This window comes from Cherax quadricarinatus, chromosome 71 (assembly GCF_038502225.1).
Source record: "Cherax quadricarinatus isolate ZL_2023a chromosome 71, ASM3850222v1, whole genome shotgun sequence".
Lineage (NCBI taxonomy): Eukaryota > Metazoa > Arthropoda > Malacostraca > Decapoda > Parastacidae > Cherax > Cherax quadricarinatus.
In genome coordinates, this window is record NC_091362.1 from 23,418,474 (window position 1) to 23,434,149 (window position 15,676).

General features: G+C 39.9%; 1 protein-coding gene across 6 annotated transcripts in view; it reads right to left on the reverse strand.

The window, feature by feature from the left end:
• LOC128700396 (dynein regulatory complex subunit 2) overlaps positions 1 to 15,676 on the reverse strand; it is a 55,396-nt gene that overhangs the window by 38,728 nt on the left and 992 nt on the right. For all 6 annotated transcript variants that reach the window (XM_053793597.2, XM_053793598.2, XM_053793595.2 and 3 more), the window contains exons 3-5: positions 4,473 to 4,586; positions 3,980 to 4,118; positions 324 to 547 (exon numbers count right to left, since the gene is read on the reverse strand). In XM_053793597.2, the coding sequence (XP_053649572.1) occupies positions 324 to 547; positions 3,980 to 4,118; positions 4,473 to 4,586 (477 nt within the window). The remainder of the gene's footprint in view (positions 1 to 323; positions 548 to 3,979; positions 4,119 to 4,472; positions 4,587 to 15,676) is intronic.

The following is a 15,676-nucleotide window of genomic DNA, read 5'->3' on the forward strand; positions in this document are numbered from 1 at the left end:
GAGTATGCCAGGTTAAGTATATGGTAGAATTATTAAAGAATTAAGGATAATGTGGAAAATCAGTTTGTAGGAAATCGAAAGTATGGCATCTTCACTCTGAGGGAAAAGGAAGCATATTGCAGTTTAGAGGTTCATCTGATTTGTGATGTCAGTGCTTTTGGCAAGACAGTGACTGATGGTGAAAGTGGTTTCTTCTTTTTCCAATAACCCTGCCCAGGTGGGAGATGGTCAGTGTGCTGAAAAAAAAAAGAAAGACAAAACCTGAGTGGTGAAGTCCTGGAGTATACCTGGAGGGTGGTGGATGTGGTGATGAGAACACAGACCTGAGTAGTGAGGTGAGTGGTGGTGGTGTGGAAGGCTGCCAGTTCTTCCCTCTCAGTAAAGTTGTGATGTCTGTGTGAAGCCTGGCTGACAAGAGAGAGGCGGCGAAGGTTGTGAAGGTGTGTAGCAGCCATGTCTTCTGTCCCTGCTGCCTGGCTACCTACTACCTGTGCCTCGTCTGCCCGCATGTGTCTATTTAACACTTCCACATGTTCCTCGTGCAACTCTGCCAACAAACACACAACAAGTCCTGTATTATCAAAAGTGTACTTCTCTAAATAACTACAAGCTTTGGAATTTTTTATGATTGCCTAAATACCAAAGTCAGGACATTGAGAGCCTAGCCCTTCTCCCTTAGCTACAAATAACTAATTCCAAATATATAATCAAACAAGTGAAATCAATTAACATTAGGAGGTTCATGGAGCAATTAGAGAATGGGGTGGACAGCTACAATTCTTTGGATCAAAAGCCCTTCATCGGTATCTACTCTCGAACTATGATTATAATTGTTTCTTCAACTCTGCAATCTCATCCTTCATTATCTAGTACTGTGAATGCTTTCTTTAAATATAGTTTTAGTAGTCAGTTGTGCACACAATCCTTTATAACAATGTTGTTTTTCCAACTCATATAATCTTATGTATTTCTGAACACTTCCTGACCAATTACTAGGCACTTGTACAACCAAACTCCTCCTCCTTCAAATTAACAATAATAATAATAAATATTGACACTGTATTGATGACTGTCACATAGCACACTTTTTCACAAATTATTTATGTTGATGGTTCTCTTCACCAATCCACTGGTGCAGCTAGTAGTGCTACTGTTGTCATACAGAGCATAATGATGGCTCTCATTAGGAAACTGGAGCACACATCACTAACTGGGCCTCTACCCCGTTAATGATGTGTTTGCCATACTCCTTGCACCCAAATGCATCCATATATCTAAGACTGACACTTAAACTGTAAATGATTCTGTATCATCCTTAACCCTTAAACTGTCCAAACGTAGATCTACGTTTTTTCAACATTTGAAAGTATGTAAAAAAAACGTAGATCTTCTTTTTTTTTTTTTTACATTTGAAAACGTGTAAAAAAACTTTGATCTACGTTTTTTTGTTATATTCGAAAATATGTAAAAAAACGTAGATTTACTTTTGGAGCACTATGCATGTGAACGTAAAGTTGCTTGGACAGTTTAAGGGTTAAAGGCTTTCAACTCCTTAAGTATAAATTATGGCATGCTTATGTCAGAAGCCAGACAGGTATGGTAGGATTGTGGACAGTGGAGTTGGAGTGCACCGTTCGTGGATTCCATCTCACACTGGTCTTCAGATGCATGATAGAACTGATAAATTGGCTGAGTTATATACCTTCAAAGAGGGAGTAGATTACAATCTTGGGCTATCAGTTAGCAGCTTGAGAACAATAATACGAAAAGAACTTCAAATGAACTTAAGAATGAGGGAGACTGACACCAGTCAATCCATCTGTCATTATTCTATCATGCAGAAGGAGCCACATGTCAATAGTGCATCCAACAAAATTAGCAAACTCTTAGATGTCTATTGCCCTTCTCTGGCTGGGATACAAGTATCTTTGGGAGGTTAAAACACCACCACTAGATACAGACCAAATGAAATGTAAAGTGTGCCTGATGGACAACTGTCACACCTTGCATCATTATGTGCTGGAATACGATAAAATTAATGAATTCAGATTCAACTCGCTCAGAAATGTTCAAGAAATGTCAAAGTATTTTATCCACAGTGGTATTTTACAAACTATTCTGGAAAGAGGCCATGCACTTGCATGAATCAAGTCTTGCCTAAATAATAGACAACAATACATTGCTATTAAGGACACAACCTCCACAACAAGACCTCTGGACACTGGCATACTGCAGGGAAGCATTGTTGGCCCCCTACTTTTCCTTTTATATACCAATGATCTTCCAAATATATACTGCAATAACTTTGACCTATTCTCTTTGCTGATGACACAACTTTTGTCATCTCCCACCCTAATTTTGCCTCACTCAACACTATTGTTAGTGAAGAACTTGTAAAAATATCAACATGGATGACTGCTAATAAACTTACACAACCTTCTATATTATGTTTGGATGCAAAGCAAGTGGGGTCTAAGCATTATGCTTAACAATACCTTCATTGCTAAACATAATGCGGGAAAAATTTCTGGGTTTGCACCTTTACAGCAACTTGAAATTCAACACCCATATCCAACACATAACAAAAAAAAAAAGTATCAAAAACAGATAACATCCTCTCAAAGATACATTATTTTGTACCATAAACAGCACTACTTACACTATACTATTCACTGATCTACCCTGACCTCACCTATGATATTTGTGCCTGGGGATCCACATCATCAATTCACCTAAAGCCAATAATAACCCAACAAAACGTTGCAGTGCGAATGATCATACAGTAAACTACTAGACAACCCTCCCCACACTTAAAAGACCTAAACCTACTCACTACACAAAACATTCTCTCTTAATACTGTGCATTCTACATTTACAGAACTCCCAATTTGTATTTGATTCACCATAATTTAATCCCACTCCTCTCCCCAACACTCTACCACCTTGGTTTGCTGGAAGCCTTTCTGTCTACACTGTGAATACCTCCCTGAATCTTGAGCTGAGCTCTTCAAATACTTCCTGGTCATTCCCTGTGAGCTCCCCTCCTTCCTTCCTCAACCTGATTACCTGATCCTTGACTGTTGTTTTCCTCCTGATGTGGCTGTATAACAACTTTGTGTATATGAGAGAGAGAGAGAGAGAGAGAGAAACAGGCAGAGAGATAGAGAGATACAGAGACAGACAGAGAGACCTAATTAATGTCTGCATAAATAACTCATTACAATTGTGACCAGAAATAAACATGTAAACAGTTCATTACCACTGTATCCCCCTCAAGGGAGGTTCCTTGATGCTGGTGAGGGGCTCTTGATCTAGGGATTTGGATCTATGCTCCAGTTCCCTGAATTGAGCCTGAATATGTACCTTCCATCCCCCTATCACAGGCGCTGTATAATCCTACAGGTTTACCGCTCCCCATGATTATAATAATAATTGCCACTGTAACTTGTTTAGCTATCAAAACTTTGCTGCCCAGTCCCTGGACTCACAATGTATTTGTAATCTGTTGACTACCACCCAGAGAATGGGTACTGAGTGCATAATAAAGATGCTATTGCTTATATGTAACCTAAAAGTCATTTTAATAATAATAATAATAATAATAATAATAATAATAATAATAATAATATCTTTATTTACTACAAGTATATGTACATGGTATACAGGCTGAGCTGACATCAATGACATACTACTATATAGAAAGCCCCTTGTTATGCTGAACATTTCGGGCAAATTAGGTCAGTGTCCCAGGATGCGACCCACACCTGTCGACTAACACCCAGGTACCCATTTTACTGATGGGGAACATAGACAACAGGTGGAGAGAAACATGCCCCATGTTCCACTCTGGCTGGGAATCGAACCCAGGCCCTCGCCGTGCGAAGCGAGAGCGTTAGCCACCAGGCCACCATTAAGTAAATTTTTTATTTCCTTGACAAATTTACTAACAAGAGTAACTGCTGGATGTAAGGATACTCGCCTGTGAGCTTGTGGACAGCCGAGAGATGGTTGTGAGCAGCCCGAGTTCTCTGATATTGTGCCTGGTTCACTTGGGAGGACAGAAGATGGATCAGACGCTCCTGCTGCTTAGTTGTTTCTGCCACTCGTGTCTTTAATTCCTGCAGAAAAGAACATGTGCACTTCAGTGTACACCTGTGTGTAGAACCAGTATCTGTATACACAAAACTGAGTGCTGAAGGTGTGCCTGAAGCTGGATAATGAAGGTGGAGCTGGATAACGAAGGTGTGCCTGAAGCTGGATAATGAAGGTGTGCCTGAAGCTGGATAATGAAGGTGTGCCTGAAGCTGGATAATGAAGGTGTGCCTGAAGCTGGATAATGAAGATGTGCCTGAAGCTGGATAATGAAGGTGTGTCTGAAGCTGTATAATGAAGGTATCTGAAAGTGGGTGGTGAGGGAGTAACTGAAGCTGGATGATGAAGGGAGTAACTGAAGCTGGGTGGTGAGGGTGTACCTTCAGCTGGGTGGTGAGGGTGGAAGTCTTACTTTGCCTCAACACTTCCCTCCACTTAGTCATAAGTTTGGCCTGGTTCACATTGCCCTTGCGTTCTTCATCCGCCAGTTTGAGCTGTTGGGGAAGACCATCAAGGTACATTATTCTGTTAACACCATCTATATTTCAAGCAATAAATGTACAATTCAGTAGCCTGCACTACACACAGCATATATACAAGGTGCTATCGAAAAGCTCCTAGACTGCCATGAAAAAATATATAGGTTTGCCTAATCACCTAGTTGAAGTTGTCTCTTGAAGTACTCCCACTGAGAGAGTATAGAGTGATCCCAGTGCCTCTACCGCTTCTTCAAACATTTCTGAAACTCTTCTTTCCTAATGGTGTCCAACGAGGCCTGTAATTCTGCCTGAATCTCCTCACATTGTTAAAACGATGCCCCTTGAGTGCCATTTTTATTTTTGGGAAGAGAAAGATGTTACAGTGGCTAGATCTGGAGAGTATGGAGGATGGGGTATGTCCTCTATGTTGTTTTTGACCAGAAAATGCTGGAGACATTGTCGTGTGAGCAGAGGCATCCTCGGCTTGTTTTTGACGTCCTAACAAATTTCCAAGTGATGGTCTTTCTGGTTTTGAGTCAGTAAGTAGGGCACAAATTTTGCAGCCACTCAGCTCATGTTCAAATTTTAGGTTCAAGTGCTTTAACACGACCTATTAGAAATTCTTACAGCACTTGCAGTGTCCTGGATACTCTGACAATGATCTTCGTGAATAGTTTTCTTCGCTTTTTCAGTGTTGGCATTTGTTTTTTGATGGTGATGGATGACCAGTGTTCATCATCTTCAACTGACATTTGTCCTGATTTGAACTGAGAAAATTGTCCGACCTATTGATTCATCACTAAATGCTTCCTTAAGTATTTTGTGACTTTAACTAGCCGTTTTACCAAGCTTCAAATACAATTTCACACACTCACTGTTCTTTCAGGTTTCATTGTTACACAAAAAATCGCAACACTCTTGACAAAACGACGAAAAATGCCAGTCTAACCTTAACGGAATGACTGACTGCACTTGAAACTCAGCACGTTACTTCACAAAGGAGTGTGACTGCACTGGACTTGAGTCCTAGTGCATCAGTAGTTTGGCAGGTTCCAAGAAAGCTACAGGTATGATACAGTCACTCATGTATGTAAACATACCCTTACAGAAAAAGATGATGTTGGGCCTTTCTTATTTTTCTGCAGGTACTGTGTGAGCAGATTCAGTCAAGTTACTGCTCTAGATTGCTTTTCTGGTATTCTTTGATTCTGGATGCTAAAATACCTAAACTACCTACATGCCATATTACATTGACATTCTTAGCAATAAAGCAAGAGAAAATGTGCACACACACTATCCAGACACCAGAGAGTATTTCAGCACAGTAGTCCAGTCTTTCTCCTGATCAAATCAGATCAATGTTTACCTTTCAAGAAATGGCAAAAAATAGTAAAAGAATTAATGTGTATATCTGTAGAGGGTTTCGGGGGTCAACGCCCCCGCGGCCCAGTCTGTAACCAAGCCTAATGGTGGATCAGGGCTTGATCAACCAGGTTATTGCTGTTGGCTGCACACAACCCAACATACGAACCACAGCCCAGCTGGTCAGGTACTGACTTTAGGTGCCTGAACAGCACCTTCTTGAAGACAGCGAGGGGTCTATTGGTAATCCCCCTTATGTATGCTGGAAGGAAGTTGAACAGTCTTGGGCCCCTGACACTTATTGTGTTGTCTCTTAATGTGCTAGTGCCACCCCTACTTTTCATTGCGGGGATGCTGGATCGTCTGCCGAGTCTTGTTTTCAAAGGGAGTGATTTTCGTGTGCAAGTTTGGTACTAATCCCTCTAGGATTTTCCAGGTGTATATAATCATGTATCTCTCCCTCCTGCGTTCTAGGGAGTACAGGTTTAGGAACTTTAAGCGTTCCCAGTAACTGAGGTGGTTTATCGCAGTTATGCGGTGAAGGTTCTCTGTACATTTTCTAGGTCAGCAATTTCACCTGCCCTGAAAGGTGCTGTTAGTGTGCAGCAATATTCCAGCCTAGATAGAACAAGCGACCTGGAGAGTGTCATCATGGGCTTGGCATCCCTAATTTTGAAGGTTCTTATTATCCATCCTGTCATTTTTCTAGCAGATGTGATTGATAACACTGTTATGGTCTTTGAAGGTGAGATCCTCTGACATGATCACTTCCAGGTCTTTTACATTAGTTTTTCGCTCTGTTGTGTGGTTGGAATTTGTTTTATAATTCGATAGTTTTAATTTCCTTACGTTTACCATTCAGTATGAATATTATGTGTGTAAACTGTATACTTTTTTATGGGTTCCGACTTCTGGAACACCCTGTACACAAAAATGTGTGTACGTACTAATTATTTTCTTGAATCTGCTTTAAGATTTAAAGCATACTTTGTCACTATCTAGGTGGACTGATGCATTAAGGTTCCCAGCAGCCCAGTGATGACCTAATCAAGACCCGCATAACACTAACATATGTGGATACCCAGAATGATATAAAGCAACTGCAGAAATCACCCAAAAGTTCACAAATTACCAACAAATAGGACTCATACTACACCTCCTACCCCGCTGCCACTGAAGTGATACTCCACTACATTCACCCATCGCCTACAATTCACCCGAAGCCACAGCCAATGGACAAGGGTCAGAACAATAAAAGAAGATCCAGTAACCAGCTAAGGACTCCTAACATCAAAGGTGAGAGCAGCAATAACACGAGGAAAACTTGTGGTACTGCCAGCCAGGACACAACCCTCATCACCCACCGGCACCACCACAACACACGACAGACAACAACAAACATGACCGCCGCTACAGTCCAAGATAACTCCTTCCCAGTATTTGATGTCAAGAAGATCACCGACCCAGAAATAGCTAAACTCCTTATGATTCAGAACCAAACGATCACCAAACTAACTCAAGAAATGCAGGAACTAAAGGCTAGCAATGCAGATTACCTCAACAAGATCACTGCTCTAGAACATAAACTAGACACTCTAGAACAACAAAGCAACACCCACACCCAGTCCCTAGACACCATCAACACTCTAAAAGACCAAGTCACCCTACTTACTACCAACATTACAGAGGAAAGATCAAGAGTGGACCAACAACTTGCCACTGTCATAACCAACTTCCAAGACCATAATGACCAACAGCAGCTAACTGACGCTGTTGTAGTTAACAGCAAACATCTCCCAGCCACAGTCACCCAAGAGACCTGCATGGAGACCACCCTACAGCTTATCAAGGACCACCTTCACCTTAACATACGTAGTGACGACCTAAAGGATTGCAAACTGATGGGCTACCAAGCAGGTAAAAAAACAGTGCTGTTAAAATTCCAAACTAGCCTACAAAGAAACAACCTACTCAAAACATCTATTTCTATGAAAACTGATGTTTACGTCAATGAGTGCCTTACCAAAACAAGACAAAACCTTCTTTATCGGCTAAGAAAATTACGCTATGCCCAAAAAATCCACCAGTGCTTTGTGAGGGATGGAAAAATCGCAGTTAGGAAACAGCCCACTGGGAAGAGATACTTCATCTCTACAGAACATGACCTTAAAACATTCCTAAGTGAGGCTGGACTAACAGAATCAGAGTAAAGTGCAGATAATACCCATAGTCCACCGTTAGTGTTATACTGTCATAAATTTGTGCCCCCCTAAAATTCTAATACCCCAACTACTTTTGATTGTCATTGTAGTATTCAACGACCATTCTACCTCATAGTCTTAATTGTGTTTAACATCTACAGAATCTATCTCCTTTTTTACAACTTACCACATCACTGTTCCATCTTATTTTATTATAAACTAACCATAACTTGTCTTCAATAATTCTACCTCACTTTAAAAAATACTCAATTACCCAATTTTATTCTAAATCCCTATTATTGCCCAATTTTACTTTAAACTATATTGATCAAATTTATTGTAAACTTCTTTTATTGACCATTATTCCATACTTTTTTAAACTAGTATTTTCAACTACAACTTTTATATTATCCTGTCTACCATCTTACTAGCATATTATAACCAAGTCATTGCCATTTTTATTTTTATCATTTTTTTTTATTATTCTTTTGCTACCATAATTTTTTGTATTTTATCCTGTCAATTTAAATCTAATTATACACTAATTCTTGTAAACAACTTATACAAGACCTTAGTGCAATTGAGAGTCTTGTGCCTTTATTATATTATTAGATTAATCACAGTTTTACTCTAGGTCATTCTAGCTCAATACATAGTCAATACCAAATTCACTATACTAGACCATAGTGCAATTACTAGTGAGAGACTGGTGCTATTTGTAATTTGTATTTTTATATTATTAGACTAAACCTAGTTATACTATAGCTCTTTCTAGCTCAATACATAGTCAATACCAAATTCACTATATTAGACCATAGTGCAATTACTAGTGAGAGACGGGTGCTATTTTTAATTTGTATTTTTATATTATTAGATTAAATTCAGTTGTACCATAGCTCATTCTAACTCAATACATAGTCAATACCAAATTCACTATACTAGACCATAGTGCAATTACTAGTGAGAGACTAGTGCTATTTTTAATTTGTATTTTTATATTATTAGATTAAACCTATTGTACTATAGCTCATTCTAGCTCAAAACATAGACTCCACAAGTCATTATTAGACCTTAGTGCAATTACAAGTGAGAGTCTTGTTCTATTTTTAATTTGTATTTTTATATTACTAGTTTATACCTAGTTGTACTTTAGTTCATTCCAGCACAACACATAGACAACATCAACTTCATTATGTGTAGTAGTGACTATACTCTACATGACCAAAATACTCTAGCTATATACTTGTCCAAACTTCCTACCACTACAGATATCAGTACAAGAACTCAACACACAACTCAGGATATAAATAACCATAATTTAAATCTAGAAGATGATTGATCACGCTGACCCTGATCTAAACCTCCATAATCTGACACCCAATCAAAACCTATTGGAAAGTAACTGCCTTTATTACACAGCATCACAAGCCAGCACTATCCTAAACAATGCTAAAAGTCTATCAGTACTTAACTACAACATCAGGTCCTTAAGCAAACACTATGATGACCTCTTAGCACTCCTTGAATCACTAAAGACACCCTTCTCCTGCATTATTCTTACTGAGACCTGGCTTAAGCAGGACACAATAGATATCTACCCTCTACCAGGATACACAGCAATTCACAACTGCAGACCAAACCAAATTGGGGGTGGTATTGCAATCTATTACTCTAACCAATTATCTTGTCTTAGCACCACTTGCTTTAGTAATGAATATGGGGAATACATTATTGCTAATTTTACTGTAAAAAACCTTAAGACGCCTATAACAATCGGTGCCATTTACCGGATACCTCACACAAACATCCCAAATTTCAGTGAGAAATTAAAGTCACTAATAACAAACAGACAAATGAATAAGCACCACCTTCTCTTAGCTGGAGACTTCAACATCAACCTTGGCTTACTAGATGATCAGCCTGTAACTGACTTCATCAACAATATGAACAACACACTTCTCATACCAACAATAACTAAACCAACCAGGCTCACTGAGACAAGTGCAACCATAATAGACCACATATGGACCAATATACTAGCCCCCCTTAAATCAGGGATAATCACAGATAGCACTACAGACCACTACCCTACCTTCCTCCTGACAAACATTAGTAAACCACCACTTGAATACAACAAAGTCTCATTTAGACTCCATGATGAGGCCTCAGTAAGGAAGTTCACAGCTGACCTAGAGACTGTTGACTGGCCTACAGAATTCTCCAAGGCCAATGGTATTGATGACTGGACAGACATTTTTCTTAACAAATTACTTAGACTATACAACAAACATTGTCCTATAAAAACAAAACAGATCACAAACAAACGGCTTGGTTGCCCATGGCTAACCAGCACCATTCTGAAATCCATTGACAAGAAACACCAATATGAAAAGCAATATAGACAGGGCTTAATACACAAAGATATTCTTAAACACTATTCATCAGCTCTCACCAAAGTAATAAAGAAAGCCAAACAACTATACTACTCCAGTAGATTCACAGACACTAGAGGAGATATAAAAAAGACCTGGAAAACACTCTCTCAGATTCTAGGGACCCACAAACTGAGAAAAACCAAGAATATTGTCCTAACTAAACCTAATGAAACACCACTACATCCCACTGACACAGCTAACAAGATAAACGACTTCTTCTCAACCATAGGATCTAATCTCGCCAGTAAAATCCCACATACCAATGCCCATGCCGGGGACTACCTAGATGGGAATTTCCCTAATTCCTTCTATCTTGCACCAACTGAGCCCATGGAAGTCACCGAGATTATAAAGTCACTTAAAAATAACTCGGGGAATCTGTCTCATGTCCCACCATTACTGTACAAGCGAGCGGCCCATGTCCTTTCGCATGCTATTTCATTACTTTTTAACAAGTCACTAGAGACTAGCACCTTCCCGAAACTACTCAAGATGGCAAGGGTTACACCAATACATAAAGGTGGTGACCCTACAGACTTAAACAACTATAGGCCAATATCTAACTTACCATTGCTATCCAAAATCTTTGAGAAACTCGTGCACAGGAGACTGTATTCATTTATAACAGCTCAAAACATACTCAACCCCTGCCAATTTGGATTCAGGAAAAATAAAAGCACTAATGATGCAATCATAAAAATGCTAGATCTGCTGTACACAGCATTGGAAAATAAGAAATATCCACTAGGAATTTTTATTGACCTAAGAAAAGCTTTTGACACAGTAGACCACGACATCCTACTCCACAAACTTGATCATTACGGTATAAGAGGCCATGCACTTGCTTATTTCAAATCTTACATTACTAATAGGTATCAGTATGTCACCATTAAAGACACAGCATCAGCAACACGGCCAATTGATACTGGAGTTCCGCAGGGAAGTGTCCTTGGTCCCCTGCTCTTCCTCATATACATCAATGACCTTCCAAACGTATCCCAACACCTGAAACCCATTCTCTTTGCTGACGACACGACTTATGTCATCTCTCACCCTAATCTTGCCACCCTCAACACCATTGTGAATGAGGAGCTGATCAAAATATCGACTTGGATGACAGCCAATAAACTTACGCTTAACACTGACAAAACCTACTACAGTATATTTTGTTTGGTAGCAGAGCAGGAGATGCACAAATTAACATTAAGATTGACAACACGCTAATTACCAGAAATAATGGGGGCAAATTCCTAGGCTTATACCTTGACAACAACCTGAATTTCAGCACCCATATCCAGCATATAACCAAAAAAGTATCCAAAATGGTTGGGATCCTTCTCACACTATACCACTCACTTATTTATCCATACCTCACCTATGCTATTTGTGCTTGGGGATCAACTGCAGCAACACACCTAAAGCCAATAATAACCCAACAAAAAGCTGCAGTAAGAATAATCACTAAATCCCATCCCTGGCAACACACCCCCCCACTCTTCATAGACCTAAACTTACTCCCTGTTCAGTACATCCACACTTACTACTGTGCAATCTACATCTACAGGGCCTTAAACTCTAATATCAACCTTGACCTAAAACGCTTTCTTGATAGTTGTGACAGAACCCACAGGCATAACACCAGACACAAACATCTCTACGACATTCCCCGTGTCCGACTAAACCTTTACAAAAATTCAATGTATGTCAAAGGCCCTAAAATCTGGAATACCCTACCTGAGAACTCTAGAACTGCAGACACATTCATCACCTTCAAAACTACCATTAGAAAACATCTTATCTCCCTGATACACCCCGTCAACTAACTACACGAATACCACCTGGTGGTTCACACTTACACTCACTCACTCATTTGACCATAAACAGAAATATTAATCTCAATCTTAAAATAATGAATCCTGTGATACTTCAATACTGAAACTATGTACTGTGCCAAAACAAAAGCATTCACATTGCTAAACTCACAAACTAGTATTTAGTCACTTAGCCATAATACCAACTTACCTCATAATTTGTAATATTTTACAATTAAGAATAAAACTAAGTCTGCCCGAAATGCCTAGCCATGCTAAGCGTTCTAGTGGTACACTCTGTAATCACTATTTTACAACATGTAAACCACACAATAACCAAATTTCTGTAAAATCAACATTGTAATCCTTATAGAGAATAAACTTTGAATTTGAATTTGAATTTGAAGCCTAATACACTAGTTTACTTTTCAACAACAACCAACAACAACAATGGAACCTGTGTGCATTTATGCAAATATTACTGAGAATGACATGCAAAAATAAAGTTTGCCATACATCTTGAAAAATCTGCACGAGTTCAGGCTTGGATATCACCAATCTAACCTGAATTGATTTACTTAAAAATAACCACTGAAATATATTTTCAAATAGCCTTTATTGTAAACCATAATTTACAGCCTAGTTTGTAGTCAAATTGTTTGATGGTACATATACTGTATTTCAGTGTTAACATGATTCTCTGTTAGAATCTCATGTTAACACTGGCCATAGTGAGATATAGTTTAAACAATATAGTTTACAAGAAGATGCAATGAGATCACAGGAAACAGGTGCAAGAAAGAAAATAGTTTATAAATTTGGATAAAAAACATGCACATTGCAAGGAAAATATTCATATTCCCATAGTCATGGAAAATATTATGGTCATGTAGGTAAATCTGTGCTACAGGGGAAATAGTACAGTAGTTTAAATCTAAATTTTAAATTTAATGAAATACCTTAAGAAATTTTTAATCTAATGCAACATGACAGTAGGGTTGCTCTACATAAAACTTATGTTAATAGTAAGGAAAGTGAAACTACATGATCAACTAGTGGTGCAGACAGAAGTATTTGTAATCTACCAATAACCATAGCTGAGTGCAGTAGTACAATAATAATATCTATTTCTACAAGATATACAGGCCTAGCTGACATCAATGACATATATACCACTATACAGAAAGCTGCTTGTTATGCTGAGCATTTCAAGCAAATTAGGTCAATTTTATCCCAGGATGCGACCCACACAACGCCCACACAACGCCCAGTATTGGGCCCCTACTTAAACAAGATGGGTCCTACACAGATGACAGCAAGGAAATGAGTGAGCTACTCAAGTCCCAATATGACTCAGTTTTTAGCAAGCCGCTAACCAGACTGAGAGTCGAAGATCAAAATGAATTTTTTATGAGAGAGCCACAAAATTTGATTAACACAAGCCTATCCGATGTTATCCTGACGCCAAATGACTTCGAACAGGCGATAAATGACATGCCCATGCACTCTGCCCCAGGGCCAGACTCATGGAACTCTGTGTTCATCAAGAACTGCAAGAAGCCCCTATCACGAGCCTTTTCCATCCTATGGAGAGGGAGCATGGACACGGGGGTCGTCCCTCAGTTACTAAAAACAACAGACATAGCCCCACTCCACAAAGGGGGCAGTAAAGCAACAGCAAAGAACTACAGACCAATAGCACTAACATCCCATATCATAAAAATCTTTGAAAGGGTCCTAAGAAGCAAGATCACCACCCATCTAGAAACCCATCAGTTACACAACCCAGGGCAACATGGGTTTAGAACAGGTCGCTCCTGTCTGTCTCAACTACTGGATCACTACGACAAGGTCCTAAATGCACTAGAAGACAAAAAGAATGCAGATGTAATATATACAGACTTTGCAAAAGCCTTCGACAAGTGTGACCATGGCGTAATAGCGCACAAAATGCGCGCTAAAGGAATAACAGGAAAAGTCGGTCGATGGATCTATAATTTCCTCACTAACAGAACACAGAGAGTAGTCGTCAACAGAGTAAAGTCCAAGGCAGCTACGGTGAAAAGCTCTGTTCCACAAGGCACAGTACTAGCTCCCATCTTGTTCCTCATCCTCATATCCGACATAGACAAGGATGTCAGCCACAGCACCGTGTCTTCCTTTGCAGATGACACCCGAATCTGCATGACAGTGTCTTCCATTGCAGACACTGAAAGGCTCCAGGCGGACATCAACCAAATCTTTCAGTGGGCTGCAGAAAACAATATGAAGTTCAACGATGAGAAATTTCAATTACTCAGATATGGTAAACATGAGGAAATTAAATCTTCATCAGAGTACAAAACAAATTCTGGCCACAAAATAGAGCGAAACACCAACGTCAAAGACCTGGGAGTGATTATGTCGGAGGATCTCACCTTCAAGGACTATAACATTGTATCAATCACATCTGCTAGAAAAATGACAGGATGGATAATGAGAACCTTCAAAACTAGGGAGGCCAAGCCCATGATGACACTCTTCAGGTCACTTGTTCTATCTAGGCTGGAATATTGCTGCACTCTAACAGCACCTTTCAAGGCAGGTGAAATTGCCGACCTAGAAAATGTACAGAGAACTTTCACGGCGCGCATAACGGAGATAAAACACCTCAATTACTGGGAGCGCTTGAGGTTTCTAAACCTGTATTCCCTGGAATGCAGGAGGGAGAGATACATGATTATATACACCTGGAAAATCCTAGAGGGACTAGTACCGAACTTGCACACGAAAATCACTCACTACGAAAGCAAAAGACTTGGCAGACGATGCACCATCCCCCCAATGAAAAGCAGGGGTGTCACTAGCACGTTAAGAGACCATACAATAAGTGTCAGGGGCCCGAGACTGTTCAACTGCCTCCCAGCACACATAAGGGGGATTACCAACAGACCCCTGGCAGTCTTCAAGCTGGCACTGGACAAGCACCTAAAGTCAGTTCCTGATCAGCCGGGCTGTGGCTCGTACGTTGGTTTGCGTGCAGCCAGCAGCAACAGCCTGGTTGATCAGGCACTGATCCACCAGGAGGCCTGGTCACAGACCGGGCCGCGGGGGCGTTGACCCCCGAAACTCTCTCCAGGTAAACTCCAGGTCCAGGTAAACACCAGTCGATTAACACTGATGGGTGAACATGGACAGCTGGTGTCTTAAGGAAACACGTCCTGATGTTTTCCAGCTGTACTAGGGGATCGATCCCCAGACCTCAGTGTGTGAGCTGAGTGCCTAGCGATCGAGCTACAGAAAAATTAAGATTGTGA